At 44.9% G+C, this 27,102-nt stretch overlaps 1 protein-coding gene across 9 annotated transcripts in view; it reads left to right on the forward strand.

The window, feature by feature from the left end:
* Positions 1 to 22,170, forward strand: part of DIPK2A (divergent protein kinase domain 2A) — a 43,298-nt gene extending 21,128 nt beyond the window's left edge. For 8 of the 9 annotated variants that reach the window (XM_068101049.2, XM_068101044.2, XM_068101047.2 and 5 more), the window contains 3 exons: positions 11,356 to 11,496; positions 11,682 to 11,844; positions 20,111 to 22,170. In XM_068101049.2, the coding sequence (XP_067957150.2) occupies positions 11,356 to 11,496; positions 11,682 to 11,844; positions 20,111 to 20,475 (669 nt within the window). In that variant the 3' untranslated portion in view covers positions 20,476 to 22,170. The remainder of the gene's footprint in view (positions 1 to 11,355; positions 11,497 to 11,681; positions 11,845 to 20,110) is intronic. The other variant, XM_078767559.1, reaches the window with a different exon arrangement.
* The last annotated feature ends 4,932 nt before the right edge of the window (positions 22,171 to 27,102 follow it).

Below are 27,102 nucleotides of genomic sequence, written 5' to 3' on the forward strand. Positions count from 1 at the left end.
TATGTTGATGATGATCTCATTGGTGCCTTCATTATGACGTCATAATTCGACAAGTACAACACTTGATTTGATCAGTATGAATTTTTTTTTTTCTATGCAATTCTTGATCCTATTAACACAATTTTCACCATAGGAGGGCCTCCTCCTGTAGAATACTTTAATGATACTTTTGCATCATAGGTCATGCAGAACATGTGCCATCTTGGAAAAACTTAGCACCTCTATATCTCTGAAGCCAATCCATGGGAAAAAATTGAGGCCTGGCTCATTGTCAACTATTCCCCATGGGGAATAACATATGTTAATGATGATGTCATTGGTGCCTTCGTTATGATGTCATAATTCAACAAATGCACCACTTATCGGATCATTATTAATTTTTTTTTCTCAGTAACTGTTGGTCTGATGGACGAGACATTTTCACCATAGGAGCACCTCTTCCTGTAGAATATTTTAATGATAATCATGACGTCATAGGTCATGTGGTACAGGCGCCATCTTGTAAAAACCGAAAAACGTTGCACCTCTATCTCCAAAACCGCTCTATGAAAAAAATTGAAACGTGGCTCATTGTAAAGAACTCCATATGAGGAGTAAGTGTTGCTAACAATGACATCATAATTATGGCACCAATGATGTCATAATTCGACAGGGACAACGCTTAGTCTGATCAGTTTGAAATGTATTGAGCGTGACCTATGCAACAATTATATTAGAGAATATAAATGTATGATGTCATCGCTCACGTGGTCTGGCAGCCATATTGGATCAAAAAAAATCTTCAAAAACAGAAGAGTTGGCTCGCACGAAGTTGACTGCGCAGCGTAAGTATTCTATGAATACCATCTAGTTGTCCATGCAGAAGCTTATGATTGTTTTTTTTGTCTCCATCACTGGCTTCAGTTCTCATCCCATTCCCCCATATCTGCCCCTTCCTGCCATCATTTCGCTTTTTTTTCCCTGATAGGTACAATGGTATATTGGTAAGCACACTGGACTGGTATCCGAGGTTTCTGGTAGAGATACAAGCTGATGACCGGGTACAGAACAAAAGTAGATAGACCACAGGATGTAACAGAACAAAAAAGGAACAGTAGAAAGAAAGGAGGAAACACACTAACAGCAGGGTTAAGGGACAAAATAGAGGTACACTTTGACAAATGAGGGGTAGGGAAGGATGCATGTGGTGGACAAGATGGATACCGAAGCATACTCTCAGGAAGGAAAAACTGGACACTTGGACAAGGTTAATGGGGGTAGAAAAGATCATAGTTTTGCATGGGGTGTGATCTGAGATGATGGTGAACAGCCGTCTTAAAGGCCTTGACGGAAGAATGAGATTGAAGAGGATGTGGAAGTTGGTTCCACAGGCAGGGGGAGAGAGGAGAAAATGAATGGAGGTGAATGCAGTGATTCTGAATTTTCATCATAAGGGGGTACAAGATGGATCGTATGCACCCTGCAGAAACTTGGGGATGGGGGACTAAGCAGAGGGCGCAAGACCAGAAACGAGGTGGTGGAAGACAGACCACTCAGACCTGTCTGCGATGTGAAAGTGATTGTGTGCCAGAGACTCGGCTTCATCACTGGAGATACCAATAATCTTTAAAGGCCTTCGTTTCCACGGTGTCAAGCTGAGTGTTATGGATTCGTCACTTCCGTCGTGGTTTTCATCCACTGTAAGCATTTTTGGTTCCACGTACTATTATTGTTATCGTTTAAGTGAAATGGAGATAACTGTTTTCAAAAGGTAAAAAATTCGTGTTTTAAAAGAAACCGGAAACCGGATTGGGGGAAACCAGAAGAAGAAGAGGAGGAAGAAAAAAAAAAGGCGGAGAAAGTGAGGTCGGGAAGAAAAGCCGAGCTGCTTTGAGGTCTCGAGGAGACGCTGGCGAACGGGGGTCACGAGTGAACTTTGGGTTTCCTGGGAAAGGGATTCCTGTGACAGAGTGGTTATAGCTGTGACAGATAAACCTGAGTGTCGGGTTTTGCGGTTGATTCCGAAGAGAATCGTTGGAGAGCAGGTATGCCTCCAGTACGGGCCCGCCCGCCATTTCGCCTCGCTCCCGCCATTTCGCATCGCTCCAGCCTTTTCACCCCGCTCCAGCCATTTCACCGCACCCATCTGTTAGCCTGGTTTGCGAGTGTAATGTGGATTTCGATTGGGAATTTGTGGTTCTCCGTTTGGGAGCCGCTGAACGTTCATACCCGAAGGTGTGATTTCCCAGTCGCCTTTTGGGTGCACCTTTGCGCCTCTTTGGCAGCGTTGACTGTCAGCCGACTTGGATTCTGGTCTCGATTCGACATTTTTCTTGCGATCACCGGAGCGTGGATCGACTTTGGCTTGGTGCCGGGACAGTGACTTTGGGAATGTTCTTTTCGCTCACTTGGAGCACAGTGAATTATTGAATAAGAAACTGATGGTACCATCATAGGAATTACTACTGTGTTCAAAAAGTATCCGACCTTTATTTTTCGTGCGTAAAAAAATAAGAAGCTAGGGAGGCGTTGATTGGTGCACGTATGTAGGCGATCCTAATGCGCACGTGTGAATTTTTTCCCACCTGCAGAAGCTGTCATTCGACGGCAGACCGCCGATGAGTGAGGAAATGTAAGTGAGTGCCGTCGGATTTTCGTTTTTGACAAAATGACGGAAAAACTTGAACAACGCTACTGCATCAAATTTTGTGTTTCATCAAACTTGCATCAAAACTGCAACTTGGTTTCTGGGTCGTACCCATAAACCCAGGACTCATCGCCAGTGATCACTGTGTTGAGGAAGCTGGGATCGCTGTTCACAGTCTCCAGCATGTCCTGTGCGATCTCCAAACGGAGTTGCTTCTGCTCAATCGTTAGCAGCTTTGGTACGAACTTCGCTGAGATTCTCCTGAAGCCCAAATCCTCCTTCATAATGGAATGAACGGTGTTGAATCTTGCGGATCGTTTCCACTTGGGAATCGCCAAGCTTTACACAGAATTTGATGCAGTAGCGTTGTTCAAGTTTTTCCGTCATTTTGTCAAAAACGAAAATCCGACGGCGCTCACTTACATTTCCTCACTCATCGGCGGTCTGCCGTCGAATGACAGCTTCTGCAGGTGGGAAAAAATTCACGCGTGCGCATTAGGATCGCCTACATACGTGCACCAATCAACGCCTCCCTAGCTTCTTTTTTTTTACGCACGAAAAATAAAGGTCGGATACTTTTTGAACACACTACGTATATGGTATTTTTGTGGTGCAATTTAAACATATTGTACTTGTGCTGTTATATTTGTGTGACCTTAATACAATACTTGTTTTTGGTAACAATTGGTTGGTGTGGTTTCACCATTGGTCATTGACACACATTATAACACATCTTTCTGCCGTGACTCCTTTCGGGGCTCGGAGGTACACCGTGACCGGGTTTTGGGGAGGAGCACGTAACAGAAATTGGGGGCCTCGTCTGGGATAGAATTTCCTAACATTCCCAAAATTCCCAAATTTGGAATTTTCTAACATTCCCAAATTTTTCAAAAAAAAAAAAAATTTGAAATGTTTGTGTGAAGGTTAACACGTGCTAACTAATAGTCATCATGGTGTTTGACGCAGAAAAGTTTGCGACGTCACCTAACGAGGCACAGTTCCAGGCGTTAAAAAGATCGGAACTCATGATATTGGCCAAATATTGTAACTTGGAGGTCCGAGTTAGTATGAAGAAAGCAGAGATTCAGACATTGGTGGTAGAATCTCTAGTGGGACAAGGAACATGGGAAGAGGTAGCCTTGGATTGGTTACCCGAGGAAAAAGGAAATGTGGAGCTCCGGAAAATGGAGATGCAACTGCAGAGCCAGGAAAGGTTAAAAGAGTTGGAATGGAAAGCCGAGGAAAGAGCAGAGGAAAGGAGAGCCGAAAAGGAAAGAGCAGAACGGGAACGAGAACTCGAGGAGAGAAGAGCAGAGGAAAGGAGCCGAAAGGGAGTTAAAGGAACGGGACATGGATTATCAGAGGGAACTTAAACTCAAGGAGCTGGAATTACTGGGAGAACGGAGAGAAGTAGTATCCATGCCGGCTCGTTCGACAACTAGTCACAACTCTTGGGATGTTGGTAAGCATGTGAGGCTGGTTCCACCCTTCAATGAAAAGGAGGCAGCCAAGTTTTTTTTTTTTTTTACACTTTGAGAAGGTGGCTCAAATGTTAAAATGGCCTGTGGGGTCCTGGACTATGTTAGTGCAAAGTGTTCTGGTGGGTAAAGCTCAAGATATCTATTCGGCTTTACCGATTGACCAATGTGCAGATTATGAGATGGTGAAGAAGGCCATTCTCAAAGCCTATGAATTGGTCCCTGAAGCTTACTGACAAAAATTCAGGAATGCCAGGAAGAGGGAGAGTGAGACCCATGTGGAGTTTGCCAGAATTAAGGAAACTATGTTTGATAGGTCGTGTGACTCGAAGGAGATTGGGAAAGACTTCAACCTTTTACGACAATTGATCTTGTTGGAGGAATTCAAACAGTGTGTCCACGTGGACATTAAAGTACATCTGGATGAAAAAAAGGTACCGGAGTTGTATGAGGCAGCAACAGTGGCTGATGACTATGCCTTGACACACAGGATGGGGTTCCACAAACCTAACTTCCCGCCTAGAGTTAGCCAGGGTAGTTATGGTAAATCAGGATCGGAGAACAAATTTTCATGGAGGCGGCCGAGAGGACTATGGGGACAAATCTGATATCGTGACTTTTAGGGATCAGAAGACTGCAGTTCCAAGACAGATCTATCTTCCGGGGGGGCCCGAGGCAGACCACGAGTTTTTCCTCCGGGCCGACTTGCACTTTTTGCAAGAAACCTGGGCATTTGATGTCCCAATGTTACGCCCTGAAAAGGAAAAATCAGGAGCGGAGTCAGACTAGTGCAACTCCGAATGCGTTGGCCAATGCGAGAAATCGTCCTTGGAGGACAGTGCCTTGTGAAGGTTCCCGTGCCAAAGTTACGGCATCACAGAACGACCTTGTCCAAGAGGATTACAAACCTTTTATTTCCGAGGGTTTTGTGTCACTGGATGGGGACTTATCTAACCAGAGACCTGTTAGGGTATTGAGGGACACAGGAGCACATCAATCTTTGATGCTTGAGGGCATTTTGCCATTGTCGGAGAAGATGGCAACGGGTGTTAGTGTTCTTTTACAGGGGGTTGGTGGCTATGTTAAAGCTCCTCTTCATGTCATCCATTTGAAGTTTGATTTGGTGTCAGGACTGGTCACTGTGGGGTTACAAGCCACTCTTCCTGTAGAGGGAATCTCTTTTATTATCGGGAATGATTTGGCCAGGGTTGAGTTTCTGGTAATCCGATGTTTGTTGAAAAGCCCAGTATGTAAAATAACACAGCACAGTTAGAGCAGGAGATTCTGGGTATCTTTCCATCCTGTGCAGTGACTCGTGCTATGGGTAGGAAGTGCTCTGAAGAGAAGGAAGGTGATGTGGATTTGGGTTCCTTAGATGTATTGGAGGAAAAGTCTGGAAGAGATAATAGGAAAGAGAGTGACATCAAGGAACCGAAGGAAAAGGTGGCATCTGGACCAAAAGAGGAAATGGAGTGTCCGTCGGAGACATCTGGGAACGAGGCTGAACAAACGGTGCTTGTCCGAAAGAGACTTGTTGAAGAACAACACAGAGATTCTGAGCTCTGGAGTTTGATTGATAAAGCCGTTACAGAGGAAGAGGCTATGAAGATACCTGTTGGTGACTTCATGAAAGGGGACATACTCATGAGAAAATGGAGACCACCGGAGGTGCCAGCAAATGATGAGTGGAAAGTTCATTACCAAATTGTGGTGCCACCGCCGTACCGGAAGGAGATATTGGGTTTGGTGCATGACACGCCTTTGGCCAGGCACCTTGGAGTGAACAAGACATGTGATAGAATATTGGTACATTTTTTTCTGGCCAGTATTGCGACGTGATGTGGCGGAGTTCTGTAAATCTTGCCATTCTTGCCAGCTGGTGGGAAAACCTAATCAAAGTCCCATCCGCACCTTTGAAACCAATTCCAGCTTTTGAAGAGCCATTCAGCCGAGTCATTATTGACTGTGTAGGCCCTTTACCTAAAACTAAGGCTGGACATCAGTATTTGCTGACCATCATGTGCGCTTCCACAAGGTTCCCAGAAGCAGTGCCTCTTAGAAAAATTACTGCGGCAGTTATTGCGAAGGCCTTGATTAAATTTTTCACTTTGGTTGGCGTACCTAAGGTCATCCAGTCTGATCAGGGTTCCAATTTCATGTCAACGCTTTTTCAGCAAGTGGTACACCTGTTGGGAGTGGAGCAAGTAAGATCAAGTACTTATCATCCCGAGAGCCAAGGGTCCTTGGAAAGGTTTCACCAGACATTGAAGAATATGATCAGAACGTACTGTTTTGAATGTGACAAGGATTGGGATGAAGGAATACCCTTATTGTTGTTTGCTACAAGGGAATCTGTTCAGGAGTCATTGGGATTCATTCCTTTTGAACTTGTGTTTGGACACGCAGTTCGAGGACCACTGAAATTGGTGAAAGAACAGTGGCTACAGGAGGAGTCACAGTCGACAGTGGTAGAGTATGTGTCAACGGTTAGGCACAGATTGGCAAAGGCTTGTGAAGTTGTGAGCAAAAACCTGAAAGTGACACAGGATAAAATAAAAGTGAGGCATGACAAGAAATCTCAGATAAGAAATTTCAGTCCTGAGGACCGAGTGTTAGTGTTGCTTCCTGTTCCAGGTCAGCCACTACAGGCTAGGTATTTTGATCCCTATGCAATCGAAAGGAGGGTTAATGAAACAGATTACGTGGTGACAACTCCCGACCGACGGAAAAAGCGGCAGCTGTGTCATGTCAACCGCCTGAAGAAATATTATGAGAGGAAGCCTGTGAAAAAAATGGTTCCTGTCTCACCTGTCGTGCTTGTAGTCGGGGTGCAAGAGCATTCAGAGGTTGAGGCCGGTGGGAAATTTGATAACGTTGATGACCAGGCTTGTCCCAGATTGACGAACACGGAGGTGTTGAGTAATTTAGATGAGAAATTGGGTCATTTGACGAGGGAACAACAAGGACAACTATCCAGCCTAATTTTTGAGTTTGCACATTTGTTCACAGATGTACCTGGTTGTACTGACTTAGTGTATCATGATATTGAGGTGGGTGAAGCCACTCCTGTGAAGCATCACCCCTATTGGATGAACCCTGTGATGATGGAGTATCTCCGGAAGGAGGTTCAGTATATCTATCTATAATTCCAGCAATCTCTGTGTGTCTGTCTGTGTGTCTGTGTGTCTGTGTGTCTGTGTGTCTGTGTGTCTGTGTGTTTGTCTGTGACCGCTGTTTCTCGACAACCACGGGTCCGATATACTTGAAACTTGCCAGGTATATTGCTGGGGACCCGAGGATGTGCCTTTTCAAGGTTTGTAATTAATCGGACAAGTACCTACCGAGCTATGTCCAAAAAACGCTTCAACCAATCAGAGAGCAGCGAGCTATCACGTGTGCCGAACCGTTAATGCAATGCAAGCGTTAATGCGTTAATGCAAGGCTTTTCTTTTTTTCCCTCTTCTCTTTCTACTTTTCCTTGCGATTAAATTGCAAACAGCCAAAATACGTTGGCGCTAATTGAATAATTGGCCATTAACACTAAAATAATCGTAACTGCGATATGCCAACTTCCGGACAGTGCAGCCTTCCATGTTGTTGTTGTTTGCAGCAGCTGTTTGCAGCAAGGCAAGGCTTTTCTTTTTTTCCCTCTTCTCTTTCTACTTTTCCTTGCGATTAAATTGCAAAAAGCCAAAATACGTTGGCGATAATTGAATAAATGGGCATTAATAGATAGATAGATAGATATGCGATATGCGAACTTCCGGACAGTGTGCGCGTTACGAGCTGACCGCCATTACGGTACGTAATTCGATTTCTTATGCGCATTATTTCTCCCAATTCAGTCAGAGCGAAGGGCGGAAGCGAAGAGCGTTGTTATTTTTTGTTTACGGGCGTACGGGCGGGGTAGAGCGTACGGGTAGCGTTTTTTTTTTTTTTTGGCAAGGAACGGGCACCCACGTACGGGCAATGCCCTAGTGTTGGAGAATGACATCATCGAACCAAGCAGCAGTGAATGGAGCTCACCATGTGTGTTGGTTCCAAAACCCGATGGCAGTTTTCGCTGTTGTACGGATTTAAAACGGGTTAATGCAGTGACCAAGACCGACTCATATCCCATCCCGAGGATTGATGACTGCATTGATAGAATAGGCCCAGCTAAATTTGTAGCTAAATTTGACTTGCTGAAAGGATATTGGCAGATTCCTCTTACTGATAGAGCCAAGGAAATCTCGGCTTTAGTCACACCAAATAGGTTGTATCAGTACAAGGTTCTTCCCTTTGGATTGAAAAGCGGGCCTGCTACATTTCAACGGCTGATTAATAAGCTTATTGCAGACCTTGAGGGGGTGGAGGCTTATCTGGATGATATCATCATCCACACCATGACCATGGAAGATCATCTTTAAAAAATTCATGCATTTTTCAAGAAACTGACCGAGGCAGGGTTGACCATCAACTTATCTAAGAGTGAGTTTGTAAAAGCACAGGTGGTGTTCCTAGGCCATGTAGTAGGTCAGGGTCAGGTGCAACCGGTGACAGCCAAGATAGAAGCCATTGATCGCTTCCAAGTTCCAAAAGGGAAGAAGGAGCTTATGAGATTCTTGGGTATGGCTGGTTGGTATTGGCGGTTCTGCAGGAATTTTTCTGATGTGGTAGCCCCTTTAACGAATTTGCTGAGGAAAGAGACCAAGTTTGTTTGGGATGACAAATGTCAAGCTGCCTTTGCCCACGTCAAAGCGATATTAATGAGCTCTCCTGTCCTAGCAGCCCCGGATTTTCAAGAACCATTCAAGTTGGCCATTGATGCAAGTGATGTGGGGGCTGGGGCAGTTCTATTACAGGAAGATGGTGATGGCGTGGATCACCCGGTGTGCTCCTATTCGAAAAAGTTTAACAAACATCAGGCAAATTATGCCACTGTGAAAAAAGAGACCCTTGCTCTCCTGCTAGCGCTTCAGCATTATGAGGTGTATCTGGGAACTACTACCTTTCCTATAAAAGTCTTCACTGATCACAACCCCTTAACCTTCATTCAAAAAATGAAAAATAAAAATCAGAGGTTGATGAGATGGAGTTTGGCTTTGCAGGAGTTCAACTTGAAAATTGAGCATGTAACGGGCAGGGACAATGTCGTTGCTGATGCTTTATCCAGAGTAAACCAACTTTGAAAATTCCTGTAGGTTGTTTGGAAGTTTTGTTGCTTTCTTCTGGGGAATATTAATTATTGTTGCTCACGTGAGTTGATCATTTGGGTGTGAGTTTTACTTTTCTTTGTTAAAAGGGTTTTTGCATGAAAATAAAGTTTTCACTATGTTCCAACTTTCTTTATTGAGGGTGGGGAGTGTTATGGATTCGTTACTTCCGTCGTTGTGGTTTTCATCCACTGTAAGCATTTTTGGTTCCATGTACTATTATTGTTATCGTTTAAGTGAAATGGAGATAACTGTTTTCAAAAGGTAAAAAATTCGTGTTTTAAAAGAAACCGGATCGGGAGAAACTGGAAGAAGAAGAGGAAGAAAAAAAAGGCGGAGCAAGTGAGGTCGGGAAATAAAGCCGAGCTGCTTTGAGGTCTCGAGGAGACGCTGGCGAACGGGGGTCACGAGCGAACTTTGGGTTTCCTGGGAAAGGGATTCCTGTGACAGGTTATCGCTGTGACAGATAAACCTGCGTGTCGGGTTTTGCGGTTGATTCCGAAGAGAATCGTTGGAGAGCAGGTACGCCTCCAGTACGGGCCCACCCGCCATTTCGCCTCGCTCCCGCCATTTCACATCGCTCCAGCCTTTTCACCTCGCTCCAGCCATTTCACCGCACCCAGCCGTTAGCTTGGTTTGCGAGTGTAACGTAGATTTCGATTGGGAATTTGTGGTTCTCCGTTTGGGAGCCGCTGAATGTTCATACCCGAAGGTGTGATTTCCCAGTCGCCTTTTGGGTGCACCGTTGCGCCTCTTTGGCAGCGTTGACTGTCAGCCGACTTGGATTCTGGTCTCGATTCGACATTTTTCTTGCGATCACCGGAGCGTGGATCGACTTTGGCTTGGTGCCGGGACAGTGACTTTGGGAAAGTGTGCTTTTCGCTCACGTGGAGCACAGTGAGTTATTGATATAAGAAACTGATGGTACCATCATAGGAATTATATGGTATTTTTGTGGTGCAATTGAAACATATTGTACTTGTGCTGTTATACTTGTGTGACTAATACAATACTTGTTTTTGGTAACAATTGGTTGGTGTGGTTTCACCATTGGTCATTGACACACATTATAACACATCTTTCTGCCGTGACTCCTTTCGGGGCTCGGAGGTACACCGTGACTGGGGTTTGGGGAGGAGCACGTAACACTGAGCAATGTGTGAGGCATGGGTGCAAGCCCAGAGGGTAGAACAGTACATTTCAAGCATTTTGATTCTCGTCATCTGAAAAGCTCGTCACAGGGGAATGAACACATCATTATCAGATTTTTTTTGGTAGGGGGATTACATGTTGGCTGGAAGGGCATTTGAACCCTTTTTTACCCAGTGTTTACAGAAGCAGAGGGGGCTTGGTTTTCAGGTTGTATCTTGTGTACAAATTACATTTTATTTGTAATAGTCTCCACTCTATCACCTCTGCCACCAAAGGTGGACGGAGACTATTTTTTCACCCATATTTTTCTGTGAGCAGGATAAAGTTGTCGTATTTGGATGAAACTAGTTGGCCAGCTTGAGTGTGTGACAAGGACGAATTAATTCGATTTTGGTGAAAATCCTGATCCAGATCTGAGAATTTTTATAATAAAAAAAAAAGATTCTTGACAATTGAGTGGTCGGGCCAAAACGATAGATAGCACGATATTTCAAAACGTTGTGGACGGATACGGAAGAAACTTAAATGAGTTGGTTAGGTAACAAGAACAAGTCGTTTAGACTTTGATTAAGGCCACGATGCAGATCCGGCCTATCAGTGGGATACAAAACATAAACTGTTCAGTCTTGTGGAGGTATGCGCTCTACTGAGTACTAGTCTAGTTTTGTTTGTTTTCCTTCCCAATTGTTGATTTAAGTAAGTCATTTCTGTTATTTGGGAAGCTATCGCATTTCTTCCAAACCCTTCTTACCCGACTTGTGTGCAGAGAAAGGTGGTGGGGTAGGGTTGTCACTATACAATATTTCCATACTTAATTCAATCGATCAACACAGTAAATTTTCCTGTGCCTTATGCCTTGGCCTTCCTCTTAGAAACTTGGACCCACATGCTTGACCCACCACAGAGCTTTCCTCCTGATGAGGGCTGGCCATTTGCCAAGTACCTGGGAGCTTGTGGACGCATTGCAGTAGCGAGCTACGTTGGACCAGAGTTGTCCAACTTCCGGGTATCTCCTTGGGAGAAGAGAGTTGACCTCGCAATTCAGGTGTGCCAACTCCATGGTTTTTCTGCATGTTAATGTAGTATGGGGTAGTATTGTTTAATGTCCTGTCATGGCATTATATAAAGTGTTTTTATTTTCTTCAATAATATAAAGAATTCTGGTCTTTCTGTAATGTAGCAACTCCTCATGTTGTACAAATATTTTTATATGGATTTTGCACAACTTAGGCTTTGGAAATGGCAGAACAACTGAGCACCAACGAAATGGATTTTTCCCTGTACCTATTGGATGTACGGCCAGAGGCATTCTCCGTTGGTGCGCGAGATGGCCGTCTAATAGCAACACAGGCCCGCCACGTGCTAATTGTTGATAGGAGGCACGTCACCAAAAGTAAGGCTCTTGCATCACCTCCAGTCTTCTTTTTTTTAAGGGGGGGGGGGGGGGGGTGGGGAGGAGGGCTTTGACGAGCTCCTCCGTTTTGGGGGGTGGGAGTAAGGACAGTAGGACAAATTTACCCTTACGAAGAGTGTTTTCACTTCAACGTTGCCCAAGTAAAAAAGGAAAAAGGCAATGCCCTCTGCCACCACCACCAGGTGGTGCTACACGGTACACATTTACTTCGAGAATTTATGATTTATGCCCCCCACATAACATATTGTTGCGGATCTCAGCGCCGGCCTTTTCCCCTTACCAAGGGGGGGTTAGCCGACGGGACCCGGGACCTATGACGTCCCTCCCGGACAGCGCGAAGTAGGGTCGTAGGACTAATCACTAATACCTAATTACTCGCGCTGCCCAGAAACGAGGAAATGAGCCCCGCCCAAATCACGGGTGTTGGTGGATACGCCGAGCGGTAGCGAACCCGTGACCCGAGCCATTATCAATGACTAAACCCGATCCAAGCGGGTCTTAATCGTGCCACGCTTACCGAATGATGGAATTCACAGAAACGGTCGAATTTGGAAGAAAGGAAGAACAATTTATTTACACAATGTACAATGATCAGCAGAAGAAGAAGACACAATGCAGCCTTAAACAGTCTTATACTTATCCCCTGGACAATTGGCCCGTTCACACTCAGACACACTCACACGGGGTTGCAGACGAACAGGTTGATGGTCCAGGGATGGCGTCCGGGCGCTCTCCCTCCGGTCCCCAACTCGCACCGCGAAGAAGATGAATACAGTGGCCAGGAGCTCTCCGCGTGTCGTTGGCGCGCACAGGATTATTACAGGGCGAATGGTAGGGCTGGCTTTGGGCGATTACACTGCCGGCTGCGGCCGCGTACATAATAAGCGAATCGGCGCTAACAATGCGCTTTCCAATTCAATGCAACTCCTTCCAGTCCTCTGACAAATCCTCCTCAAAAGTTCTCATCAGTTCTCTGGTAGCAAGTCCTCATCAAGTCCTCTTCAAGGGCTTTGTGCAAAGACTTATAGAGCCCTGGCCAGCGAACCTTCCAGCACTTGCTAGACGCCTCGTACCACGCCCTATCATGCCATGCCCTCAGAGCCCTGGTTGGCTGTTGCTCATTACCGTCATCGCCTTCTGACGCGCTGCCTTGCATGGCCACTCCTCGACACTCGTGCTCCTCCCTCTTTCCAGGCCTACCTCGTGTCACTTGGCTAGTTTCGAGCCAACAAAGGGCAGCGAACGCTGCTGGCAGCCAAAGCGTAACAAACTTGAGGGATGCCAAATGCGGTGCGGGATCAATTATGCCCATGATGGAATTGGGGGGTGGCACAAAGATGAAAGGACCTAAGCTCATTTCTTTACAGAACGCAGATGTTACTAAGGGAAATGGCCTACTCTTACACATACTATGACATAACTAATACTCTAAGTGGGCCTACGTGTTGCTTGTGGACTAACTATGGGGGGCAAACCTTTAACCTTTAATGATGTCATATATACAACTCTCAAAACAGTATCAATATGTTACCCCCACACAAAGTTGTATTTGTTCCCCGAGTTTGGAGTTTGTAACTTAAAGAATGTGGCCATGCATAAGGAACAAAGATAGATTTTTATTTATTTATTTCTTTATTTTTGTATACAAGATCGAGGCTTGTGTAAGAGCTCGCACATTAAACGCACATTAGCACATAAAACACAAAAAACATAACGGACACATAAAACAATAAAGGGAGGGGGAGACTAGATGGGGAGAGAGAGGAAAGCACACAAGCACAACAGTCGGGAACAGGGACATCGGGAGATCTGTGAGGGAGGAGGGCGGGGGGGATGGAGTACACGGTATAAAACTAATTGACACTACGAGGAATTTCAAGAATGAAGTCGGGGATTGAAAGAGGTGGATTTGGCGTGTATTAACGGGGGTAGAAAAGATCAACGTTTTGGATGGGGGAAGATGAGAGATGGTGGTGAACAGCTGTTTTAAAGACCTGGAGGGAGGAGTGGGATTGAAGAGTGAGGGAGTTTGTTCCAGAGGTGGGAGAAAAGAGGAATGAAGGAGTGAAGGTGAGCAGAGAGTCTTGATTTTGGCAGTTTAACCATAAGAGGGTTGCTGCTGGCAGATCTTGTGCAACCTGTAGGAATATTTGGGGGACAGAGCCCAGAGAGAGCTGGGGGAGCAAGGCCGGAGAGGAGTCGGTAGAAGACAGAAAGACCATCAACCTGCCTGCAGTGAGAGAGTGAAAGGCCCTCAGAATCTGCTTCATCACGGAAGATACCAGTGATTCTGAAAGCTTTGGTTTCTACAGCGTGAAGCCGAGCTAGGTGTGAGGCAGGAGCACCAGCCCAGGGGGGAGAGCAGTATTCCATCAAGCTGATGATGAAAGTTTTGTATGTGGTGAAGATCTCAGATGTGCCAAGGAAGGACTTTGCACGATAGAGGATGCCCAGCCGGCGAGTAGGTTTGGAAGGCAGCTTGGAAATGTGGTTTTCCCAGAAAAGATCATGGCTGACAGTGAGGCCCAAAAGCTTGAGTGACAGAACTTCTTTAAGATTGTTGAGAAAGTAGATGGGAGGGTTTTTCCAGACGGTTTTTTTCGGAGAGACAGTGAGAGTTTGAGATTTGTCAGGATCGAAAGACATGTTCCACTTGTTTGACCGGTTTGTGATTTTGTCCAGGTCTGCAGAGAGTGAAGAGGCTGCTGTCTGCCGATCTGGGGGTTGAGATATGGAGTCGCAGAGAGTGGAGTCATCAGCAAAGAGATGGAGAGATTTTCCAGAGAGTTGGAAAGATCATTGATGAAGACCAGAAAAAGGACAGGGCCCAGAACACTGTCTTGAAGAACTCCAGCCTGAACAGGAAGGGGAGATGAGAGAGTTCCATTCAGGGCCACACTTTGACTGTGACCGCATCGGAAGTCCACAAGCCATGCATGGAGATTTCTATAGATACCATAGTTGGAGAGTTTGGTGGGCAGAGCGGGGTGCCAGACTGTATCGTAGGCACGAAATATGTCAAGGGAGACGGCTCTGATTTCCTGTTTGGCGTTGAGGGCCTCCATCCATTGTTGAGACAGCAAAAGCAGCATGTCCAGAGTAGAATGACCTGGTCTGAATCAAAATTTATGATCAGAGATCGAGCCATTGGAGAAGAGGAAGGATTTAATATCAGAAGCAATGATGGATTCCAGAACCTTGCTGATTATTGGGATCAGGCTTATTGGTCTGTAGTTGCAAGGATCTGTTTTTGCACCTTTTTGTGTGAAGTGGTAATGTTGGCTGATTTCACGCTGATGGCAGATGAGCTTGAGCAAAATAGAGGGTGAAGAGAACAGAGAAAGATGGTGAGATGGAGCGGAAGAGCAGGATTTTAGGACCTATGGGCTGATGCCATCTGGTCCAGTTGCAGAATCGAAGTCGAGGTTTGCCAGAAACTTCTCCACCTTGTCAGGAGAGAAGGATACAGAATCCAGGAGCAGCTGGGTACGACTGGGTAATGTGGGTACAGCGAGAGATGGTTTTGGGACACAAGATTTTGAGGCAAACACACAAACAAACACCAGGAACAGATTTAACCAGACACCACCAGGATTTGGAGGAGGGAGACGGGTTTGAGAGTTCAGTCTTGAGAGTAGGGAGATATTGTTTCCTGGCTCTGGTCGACACACACTTGTCCTGGGCTTTGTGAAAGGAAATGAGATTGCCTTTCGTTGGATTTGCCTTCCAGGAGGCGATGGCAAGTTGTTTCAGGGCAACTGCCTGACTACAAGAATCTGTGTACCATGGATGGGAGGAAGGGGAAGACAACTGAAGACGAGATGGGATAAATCTGTGCATGAGAGAGAGAGCAGTTTACTTTGGACGAATTCCCAGGATGAGTTGACGTCAGAGGCAGGAGAGATGGGAGACCAGTCCAGATGATTGATGGCTGCTTGAAGACCATGCCAGTCAGCCTGATTGAAATGCCAGACTCGTCGACGCTGAGGAGGCTCTCTGAGAATGGTCAGATGAACTGATTGGAGCAGATGAAGAACAGCAGACATTTGCAGGGAAGTTGATCATAACCAAGTCTAGAAGAGAAGATGCTCCGTTGACTGAGATCCATGTAGGGAAATTGACAGATTGTGTCAGTCCCAACGCGTCGCAGAAGTACTTTGCTGAGGTGCCATGGCTGGTGAGAGAGTTACCCACACCCAGCCAGCTGGCATGGTGACAATTGAAATCACCACATATGGGGAAGAGAGAGTTGGGATGAGTTGATAGAAGTTGGTCCATATTATGAGACAGCGAGATGTAAATGGAGTCATCACTGTTTGGTGGACGGTACAACACACATATGAACAAAAGGCGGGAGCGGAGGGGAAGCCAGAGCCAGAGGTATTCCTGGGGGTGTGGTGGAGAGAGGGCAGTGTAGGGAGAGTGAGGAAGAGTTTTTGACCAAGATAGCAACCCCACCATCTGGACAAGGCTCAGGTCTATCATACCGGAGGAGGGAGTAACCAGGAAGAGAAATTAAGGAATCAGAGACATCTTGAAGGAGGAACGTTTTTGTTAAGCAGATTAAGTCTGGTTTGTCTGAAGCAACCTGTATGGAGAGATCAGCCATGTTTGAGCGAAGGCCCCAGATGTTTGAGGTCCATACCGTTAAGGAAGAGGTAGGGGGAGCATTAGATACAGGACAAGGGAGGGGAGGGGTAGGGAAAGATTTGGGTGGAGAAGGGGAGGTAGGGAGAGCTGTTGACTGTGTCGGAGATTGCAGGATTTTCAAATGTAAAGTTGGAATAAATGATGTTGCATTGATGAGTTGACTGACTGCCTGGACGCAACTGAGGTTGTGGATCTACTGATGTACCATCTATTGATGTGGATTCATGTACGAGGTTGTGGATCTGCCGTTTGGAGAGGTCCTGTGCTGAAAGGATCGAAACCTCAAGGAAGAACGGTGCCCAGCTGATGATCCATGCAGTTGGGGAAACTAGTCAATTGCTTACAGGTTAAGGTTCTTGCTTTAGGAAGGGGAACTATGTTTTGAGGTTTACAATTTAAATAAAGTTGAATATGGGATGTTGTGAAATTAACATCATTTACAGCAATCATTTAAATTATTTACATTTCAATTTAGGAACAATCAATACTGTACAATTAATTAAATGCATTTTAAAATAAGAATTGAAAATCATAAGAGAGAGAATTGTGAGGAACAAAAATAAAAACGTGTGTGTGTGTGTGTGTGTGTGTGTGTGTGTGTGTGTGTGTGTGTGTGTGTGTGTGTGTGTGTGTGTGTGTGTGTGTGTGTGTGTGTGTGTGTGTGTGTGTGTGTGTGTGTGTAAGAGAGAGACAGAATTGTGAGGAACAGAAATGAAAAAACGAGATTGTGTGTATGTGTATATATATATATGGATACACCAGTAAAAAGCCCATCAAATATGACTGGTTGGAACAGTTTATTTGATGGTGCAGCCTCATGAGCATGCCAAAGTCTGAAGCCTCAGCCTTGTCAGGTGTGCTTATTAAATATATATTTTTATTTGTTAGATGTCATAAGAATGTAAATGAACACTCCTTTTACTCTGCATGCATTGCACATCACATGCAGCGAATTTCACCTGCCTGCGCCTTGTATTTATTGTTTTTTGTGTTTTTTTTATTTATTATTGCTTCTGTGCACTGCCCTTTAGGCTCATTTTGCAAGCCACCATCTACAATTCCAGTAGAAGAGATAATTACTCTTTTATGGAAAATGTTTTTCGAGTTTGTTTTATTTAAAAAGGGACCATAGTGAACACACATTCGTGTTAAAATATTGGCCTATAAAACCTACCCTTATGAAGGGGGACAGACATCTGTACAAACACACAAACTGACTGTTTTATATGGTATCCCTGCACATGAATTCCCGGGAAGTTCCCAACTTTATCCAAGTAAGGATCGTATCGAGTAAAATTTGCCAAATAATCACAGGGTTACACAGGAAACTTTGGCGTAGGAGGAGGCCATTCAGCCAATATCCCCATCCCCCTCGATCTCCAATGCAACCAGGTACCTATCTAATTCCGATTTAAACATATCCATTGCCTCTGCCTTTCCAGGCACTTACCACTCTGAGTAAAAGACCCCAGCCTTAAAATTGTTCTAACTCTCATTTTACCTCAAGCTAATCAGATCTATATATTCTTAGTTCTTGAAATAAGTCTAATTCCCATTATTGTTCTTGCTCTAAAGTACTCAACAGCAACTGATTACCAAAATCTAAGTGACGCATTTAGAAATGACAGAGTTCCAACAACAATAGGAAAATTAGTAATTCTTCCCTCTCACCAAGGTACATGAATGAAAAAATACAAGATACAAGATGCAATGTGTTATGTGAGGAATTATGGAAAATCTGATTTATTCATTACATACACTTACAATTATTCTAAGCCTGGTGTTGGCTTAGTGGTTAGGGTGCCAGCTTGGGATCCTAGGATCATGGGTTCGAATCCCGGTCGATCGCTGAATTAACGCCGGTGGTTGACTCAGCCTGTCATCCTTCTGAGGTCGGCAAATTGAGTACCAGTTCACTGGTAATTCCCTGTGTGTCGCAAGAGGTGACGAACAGGGTTGGCGGCAGGAAGGGCATCCGGCCGTAAAACATTGCTTCAAAAAGGGGACCATGGTGCCCGAAAAAGGCCAACCCCTGCTCTGTGGGGAAAAATGGCCTCCAAAGGTGGTTCTTCTCTAAAGTACTCTCAACAACCAATCGCAAATGTATTTGGGTGCTAGGGGTGTCAGTACAAAATGGACCGAAAACTTCCTGTCGGTGCAGTGCTTTATTAGTCCCCGACCGGTTTCACAAGAGGGGACTATAGGTTTGCTCTCCATCTGTCTGTCCATCCCACCTGTTGTTTTCCAAGCTTCTTGCCATAACCTTTAACATATTCAAGTAAAATTTGGTACATGGCTTTATTAATGAATAAGTACAAGTTTCAGGGAGTTTCGTCCTTTTTTCACAGTTATGCCCTTTTTGGAATTGGAAAATATTACAATCGCAGGGGAAATGTATTGCAAAGCAATTCTCCCTCTTGTTTATACTACTAGTGAGGTACCCGAGCTATGCACAGGTGGGAGGCCAGAAGCAAACAGACAATGCAGAAACGGCGAATGCTAAAGCATGAAACCAATAAATTCCACATTCCTGTAGCACCTTCAGTCGCACGTCAGACATGGACATCAAGTTCGTGAAGAACTTCCATGAAAAACGTGCTCGTTCGCAAACAAATGGGCACGTTTGTTCTCAACCCAGTCGATGGCGAATCTGCATATGGCGATCCGCGAATATCACGCTTAGAACGTAAAACCGTCATGGCATTTCCTCATTCACTTGAACTCTATCTTTTTTTTTTTTTCCATTCCAAACAGCATAACTCCAATCACAAATGAAATAGCATTAATATAAAAAAAATAAACTTTTAACAACATTCCTGACATAAACAAATATTTAAATCCTGATGTGAATTTCCATACGGTTGGGTGAATACAATTACGTATTCAAAATCGTAATTGTATTCACTCAATTCCAATCATCAATTGATACTTTAACAAAACGATTAACGTTTAATGATTTAACATTACGATTGAATGACGGTTGAATTGGGATATTATCAAACCCACGCATTGCCGTCATCTGTCCACTTCCGGATTCGCGGCAGGTTCATAATTCTCATCAAAATCAAAACAGTATTTGTAGAATTTCAATAAAAGCCGCATCACTGTTCATATCGGTAAATATTATTCCACCGTGTTTGGAAAAACTGGAAAATTGGAAAATTGGAAAAACAATATAGGATAATCCAGTCATCCAATATAGGAAAAACAATATTTTACTCCAGGGGGTTCCAGGATTACCCACCCAAAATATCGTTGCGATCGGTTCAGCCGTTTTTGCGGTACCTGGGAATGGACGGACAGATGGACATTTGGTGAATTGTAGTAAGATGTGAGCATTTATGGACAATTATTCTCACTAACCATAAACTGCTTATATTCTAACTTTGTGTAATCTTGTGCTCTAACCATAAAATCATTATCAGAATTGCAGAGGCTTTCCTTGCAAACTAGTTTATTATCTCTAACTATGTAAGATCAGTATTTATATTTTGCATTAACTTGTGTACCTGCCCTCCCCTCCCCCTCACCCCCTTAATCTCTCTCTCTCTCTCTCTCTCTCTCTCTCTCTCTCTCTCTCTCCAAATATCTCTAGCCCAGCCAAAGCTGTACTCCATTCCTTATGAAACCCCACACATCTCTTGCCATACCCAATCATCCTCTGATTGCTACCATATCCCCACTGCCCATAGCAAGCTCTGCTCTCGCCTCAACTCGGATCACAATTACTATGCTATCTGCCGCAACCTCTTGGCACCTCCTGAGGCTGGTGGGGCGGGGTGGGGTCTTCTCCACAGTCCCCCTGCCTCAATCTCTGCACGCTTCGGCACGATCCTTGCATCGTGCCTGCATCCAGACAGGCCCGGTGGCCGAGTCCAGGCAGCTCGAGAGCTGAAGGAACTGCTTCGAAGCACAGTTGCAAACACGACATTTTTGAGGGTGAATAAACTTCTCACATGATGTTGATGCAAATCATCTACTGGTTTAATTCTATCTGAATGCTGATTCATCATATGTGAGTGTAGCAACGAGTTAACCGGTAGAGGTTTCAGTAGAGGAGAGGTAAGGCTGCTGCTGCCGAACAAGCAGATATAGTGATGTAGGCCACGTGCCTTTGCTATGATGACCATTCTTGCGGAAGATATTCCAAGTGGAAAAAGCAGCTTTGACTTTACTTTCAGTGAAAGTTTAACCTCAGGCGATATTTAGCGCCTCCTGGCCAAATTTCAAATTCTTGCCCGAACCAGCAGAGGGCATTGCATCAGAGGCACAGCCACGACCCAAGCCAATGATGCTACCCTGCAGCCCTGAGCTCCATCCAAATGAAGAAGAAGACTCGCTTTGAGTAGGAATTCTGGGATAATTAAGATTATGGTGAAAAGAATCATTGACTTTGGTTTGACGAACTTGTTTGTATCGGCCTTTATGTTGGCTTCTAGTTTTTCACCTCATGGTTAGCATAAGGTAGGTCAATCGAAGCACCTCCAATCCTCCATGGTATCGACACCGTTCTGGGATATTGATGACATTTGAACTGCGACTTGGTGTGTGTGTGTGTGTGTGTGTGTGTGTGTGTGTGTGTGTGTGTGTGTGTGTGTGTGTGTGTGTGTGTGTGTGTGTGTGTGTGTGTGTGTGTGTGTGTGTGTGTGTGTGTGTGTGTGTGTGTGTGTGTGTGTGTATAACAAGGCCGAGCCTGTGGATTGCCTTGAAATGCATTAATTACAAAGGTTTTCGTGAATTGGCATTTTTGTTTTCATATCTGCAGGCGTGAACTTTACTCATCGTTTTGTAATTTGATTTCATTTTGTGGTACTTGTGGTAAAATCTGAATGACTGTGAATATGTGTAGGATACTTTAATTGTTTGTTTACTTGGGGGAAAATTTATCCTGTTTTTTTTTGTTTGTTTTTTACACAAAGTTGAAAAGCAATGTTGACTATATGAACTGCCGTGATATTGTAATTTTTATACATGCACTGCTTGTATGATATCTTCGATTTGTTGAAGTCGCACTCGGCTTTCAAAAATGTCTGCCTCTGCCTTTGATGCACGTAGGCTTATCCATTCCATTGAATGACACCTGAAAATGAATAAACAAGAAAGATGTCATGCAGAGCAAGAACGTGCAAAGTATCGTGCCCCCCACAAAAAGGTTGCCATGGATACATCAAATTGTCCATTTCATTAAGATTAAAATTGATCTTAAATCGGTCAAAACTCGGGTCAATCGGATGAAAATTGATGATTTTAGAAGTTTGACCGTGAGTTGACCTTTGACCTCAAAATCAATTGGCTTCTCAGTTGTGACTACCTCTACAACTTGGAAGTTTCATAACGATCGGTTTGGAATTGTGATCTATAGGTGATTGACATGCAAACAGACAGAATGACAAAGTCGACCGACTAATATACTTGACAATTCGTCGATTTTGCAAGTGACAAACAAGCTCCTAAATCCTTTTGGGCTGAGCTGGTCAGAGTTTAATCATAAACTTCTGCCCGAAAGGTTTGCTGCTCTTAATCGTGTTACATTACCTTGACATCCAACAAAACCCGTTTTTTGAGTTGCGCATTTCCGGCGTTTGGAATTGGCAGACTTTAAAAAGCAGTTTGATACATGTATAAAAAAAATATGAAAATATACCATTTGTCTGGCATCGACTCCCAGGTCATTGCTTTGCTCTATGTGACATGGCAACAGTGTTCCTATAGTGGACAAGCTGGCCCACCCGATCAAGATCGAGTTTCCTAGAATTTAATAAAGCATCAAGAAGATTGTTAGCTCAGATTGTCATAAATATCAACATAATAGAAAGGTAGAAATGCACACACAGTAGGGTAGACTGTAGAGGAACACTTGGAAGAAGAATGGACGAAGGTAAGAAACACCCGGAAAACTAGAACGACACTCGGTAGAGAGCATACCTTTGCCAGGCTGAACAGTTTGTTTTGTATCCCACTGATAGGCCAGATCTGTATTCGGACCTGAACCAAAATCGAATCGGCTTGTTATTGTCACCCAACCAACTCATCCCCAAAGTTTTATCATCACCCGTCCACAAATTTTTGAAACATCATGCTATATATCGTTTTTGTCCCTATTACTCAATGGTGAAAAACACTTTAAAATTCCAGTACCAGATCTTCACGAAAATCTAATCAGTTCGTCCTTGCCACCGACCCAACCTGTCCACCAAGTTTCATCCGAATCTGTCCATAACTTTTAGAGATATCTTGCTCACAGCCAGACAGGGGTGAAAATAACACAATATTAAGCAGGTTTTATACACAACAGGCATTCAAGGCAATTTTCCCTGCTAGAGCAGGGGATAGCCTTGCGGTCCCCATGACAATCTTCTCCATTTTGCCCTATTTTCTGCATCTCTCCTTGTTAACCCCCTTGCCCGCATTTCTTCTTCCACCATCTTTAGCAAAGTCTTTCTTGGTCTTCCCCGTCCTCTACTTCCTTCTGCATTCATTTCCATCACTCTTCTCAACCAGTCACTTTCATCCTTCCTCAACACATGACCCAGCCATCTCAACCTGTTTCTCTTCACAGCATCCATCACAGGCTCTATTCCCATCATCTTTCACAATTCATCATTTGTCTTCCTCTCTCTCAACGATACTCCACACATCCACCGAACCATTCGCATTTCCACCCTTTCCAGCCTTCGTTGCTGCTCTACATTCATTACCCATGTCTCGCTCCCATAAATCATAACACTTCTCACACATGCAGCACACACCTTTCGCTTCAGCTTCAACGACACTCCCCTCCGCGTCAGCACGCCACTCAGTTCCCGAAATTTCTTCCATGCACATCTCACTCGAGCAACCGTTGCCGAGTCTGATCCACCTTCTCCATTCAGCATGTCTCCGAGGTAGCAAAAATGTTTTCACACCTTCCAGCTTCACACCGTCTCCAAGGTCCAACTCAACATTTCCTCCATCTGCAGCTCCCTCTGTGCACACCTTGCACTTTAATGTAGCTGCCACACTGGTTAATGACCCTCTCAAACCATTACATTTTTGATGAACTCACAGCGCACATTGTACATTGAATGGAGTTCACTCCGACACCCTTCCTGCACACAGCACACGGACACTTCCCAGTTGTTTCCACCTCTCCACATGCTTTATCACTTGCCATCACCTTCATCTTTCCGATATTCACCTTCAGACCTTTTGTCTCCAAACATTCCTTCCACTTGTTCATCTTCTCCTTCAGTCCATCCATACTTTCTGCAATCAACAGCAGATAATCTGCATACAACAACGCCCACGGCAAACCCTCCTTTACGTTCCGAGCCAGCACCTCCATCACAGCTACAAATAGTAGTGGACTTAGTACCGACCCCTGAAGCACTCCCACCTTCACCTCAAACTCACCACTGTTCCTGTCAGTCCTTACAGCTGTGCGCGCTCTTTCGTACATTTCCATCACTACTCTGATCAACCATTCCTCCACTCCTAACTTCCTCAATGCCCGTGTCACTACTTTGTGTGGAACCCTATCAAATGCTTTCTCCAGATCAACAAACCCAAGAAACAACTTCTTCCTCTTCTCCATGTACTTCTCCTGCAACTGCCTTACAATAAAAAGCACGTCTGTCGTTCCTCTTCCTGCCATAAATCCAAATTGCATTTCGTCGATCTTCTACTTTCTCCTTTATCCTCCTCTCCAACACCCTTTCCAATACATTAATTCCATGCTCCAATAACTTTATCGCTCGATACGAGCCACAGTCCAGAGGGTCACCTTTCCACTTGTACAGAGGGACGAGGGTACTCAGTTCCCAATCCACTGGAATGCGGCCTCCTTTCACCACCAGATTACAGATCTCTGTCATTCTCTTCACACCCCAACTTCCTGCTGCCTTCAACATATCTCCCACAACTCCCGTCGGCCCTCCCGCTTTTCTACTTTTCATTGCTTTTATCGCTTTTATCACTTTTTTTACTTTTATCGCTTTCTACATATCGGAGGGGCACCTCCGAGACACAAAGGTGATCCTGGGGGAGGAGGCTGTTTCACAGCACCACTTGGTTGTCTGCGACGTAAGGGTGAAAGGTGCGAGGAGAGCTCGGGGGGTGAAGTACCAACCGAGAATGAAGGTGTGGAGGTTGAAAGAGGTGACAGTGAGGGAGGCATTAAAAGAGAGGCTGAGTCGGGTAGAGGATGATGTGGTTGAGCTTGAAAGTGGTTGGATGTCAATGAAAGCTAGTCTGTTGGGAGCCGTTGGTGAGGTATGTGGATGGACAAAAGGACCACCGAGGCACTCGGAAACATGGTGGTGGGATGATGAAGTTGGAAAGAGGATTGACGAGAAGAGGAAGAAGTTCAAGGAGTGGCAGAAGGCGAAGGGTACGGGAGCAGAAACAGCAGAGCATGAAAGTTATAAGGCAGCCAGGAAGGCTGCAAAGAAAGAGGTAGCAAAGGCGCAGGAGGCATGTAGGAAAATGTTCGGAGAACGCTTGGATTCGGAAGAGGGTCAGAAAGCAGTATTCAGGATTGCAAAGCAGATAGCGAAAGAGAGGTGTGATGTGATGGGGGTGAGTTGCTTGAAGGATGAAGTGGGACAAATCGTTGTCGACCCAGCTGGAATTAAAGGAAGATGGAAAAGATATATGGAAATGCTGTTGAATACAGAGAATGAATGGGATGGCAACATAGAGAGTAACCCAGTTTTAGGACCGGCAGAGAAGATAACTGAGAAGGAAGTTGAGGAAGCGATAAAAGCAATGAAGGGTAGAAAAGCGGGAGGGCCGACGGGAGTTGTGGGAGATATGTTGAAGGCAGCAGGAAGTTGGGGTGTGAAGAGAATGACAGAGATCTGTAATCTGGTGGTGAAAGAAGGCCGCATTCCAGTGGATTGGGAACTGAGTACCCTCGTCCCTCTATACAAGGGGAAAGGTGACCCTCTGGAGTGTGGCTCGTACCGAGCGATAAAGTTATTGGAGCATGGAATGAAGGTATTGGAAAGGGTGTTGGAGAGGAGGATAAGGAAGAAAGTGAAGATCGACGAAATTCAGTTTGGATTTATGCCAGGAAGAGGAACGACAGACGTGCTTTTCATTGTGAGGCAGTTGCAGGAGAAGTACATGGAGAAGAGGAAGAATTTGTTTCTTGGGTTTGTTGATCTGGAGAAAGCATTCGATCGGGTTCCATGCAAAGTATTGACATGGGCATTGAGGAAGGTAAGAGTGGAGGAATGGTTGATCAGAGTAGTGATGGCAATGTACAAAAGAGCGCGCACCGCTGTAAGGACGAAGGACGGGAACAGTGGTGAGTTTGAGGTGAAGGTGGGAGTGCATCAGGGGTCGGTACTAAGTCCACTACTATTTGTAGCTGTGATGGAGGTGCTGGCTCAGAACGTAAAGGAGGGTTTACCGTGGGAGTTGTTGTATGCAGATGATCTGGTGTTGATTGCGGAAAGTATGGATGGGCTGAAGGAAAAGATGAACACGTGGAAGGAATGTATGGAGACAAAAGGTCTGAAGGTGAATATCGGAAAGACGAAGGTGATGGCAAGTGGTAAAGCATGTGGTGAGGTGGAAAGAACTGGGAAGTGGCCTTGTGCTGTGTGTAGGAAGGGTGTCGGAGTGAACTCCATTCAGTGTACAATGTGCGCTGAGTGGGTTCATCAAAAATGTAGTGGTCTGAGAGGGTCATTAACCAGTGTGGCAGCTACATTCAAATGTAAGGTGTGCACAGAGGGAGCTGCAGATGGAGGAAATGTTGAGTTGGATCTTGGAGACGGCGTGAAGCTGGAAGGTGTGAAAACATTTTGCTACCTCGGAGACATGCTGAATGGAGAAGGTGGATCAGACTCGGCAACGGTTGCTCGAGTGAGATGTGCATGGAAGAAGTTTCGGGAATTGAGTGGCGTGCTGATTATGAGGGGAGTGTCGTTGAAGCTGAAGGGAAAGGTGTATGCTGCATGTGTGAGAAGTGATGATTTATGGGAGCGAGACATGGGTAATGAACGTAGAGCAGCAACGAAAGGTTGGAAAGGGTGGAAATGCGAATGGTTCGACGGATGTGCGGAGTATCGTTGAGAGAGAGGAAGACAAATGATGAATTGCGAAAGATGATGGGAATAGAGCCTGTGATTGATGCTGTGAAGAGGAACAGGTTGAGATGGTTTGGTCATGTGTTGAGGAAGGATGAAAGTGACTGGTTGAGAAGAGTGATGGAAATGAATGTAGAAGGAAGTAGAAGACGGGGAAGACCGAGAAAGACTTGGCTAAAGATGGTGGAAGAAGAAATGCGGGCAAGGGGGTTAACAAGGAGAGATGCAGAAAATAGGGCAAAATGGAGAAGATTGTCATGGGGACCGCAAGGCTAACCCCCGCTCTGGCAGGGAAAATGGCCTTTAAAATGCATGTTGTTGTTGTATTGCTTTTATCGCTTCCTCAACTTCCTTCTCAGTTTTCTTCTCTGCCGGTCCTAAAACTGGGTTACTCTCTATGTTGCCATCCCATTCATTCTCTGCATTCAACAGCATTTCCATATATCTCTTCCATCTTCCTTTAATTCCATCTGGGTCCACAACGATTTGTCCCACTTCATCCTTCAAGCAA

Source organism: Myxine glutinosa, chromosome 13, assembly GCF_964187855.1.
Source record: "Myxine glutinosa chromosome 13, kmMyxGlut1.1, whole genome shotgun sequence".
In the NCBI taxonomy this organism is placed as follows: Eukaryota; Metazoa; Chordata; class Myxini; order Myxiniformes; family Myxinidae; genus Myxine; species Myxine glutinosa.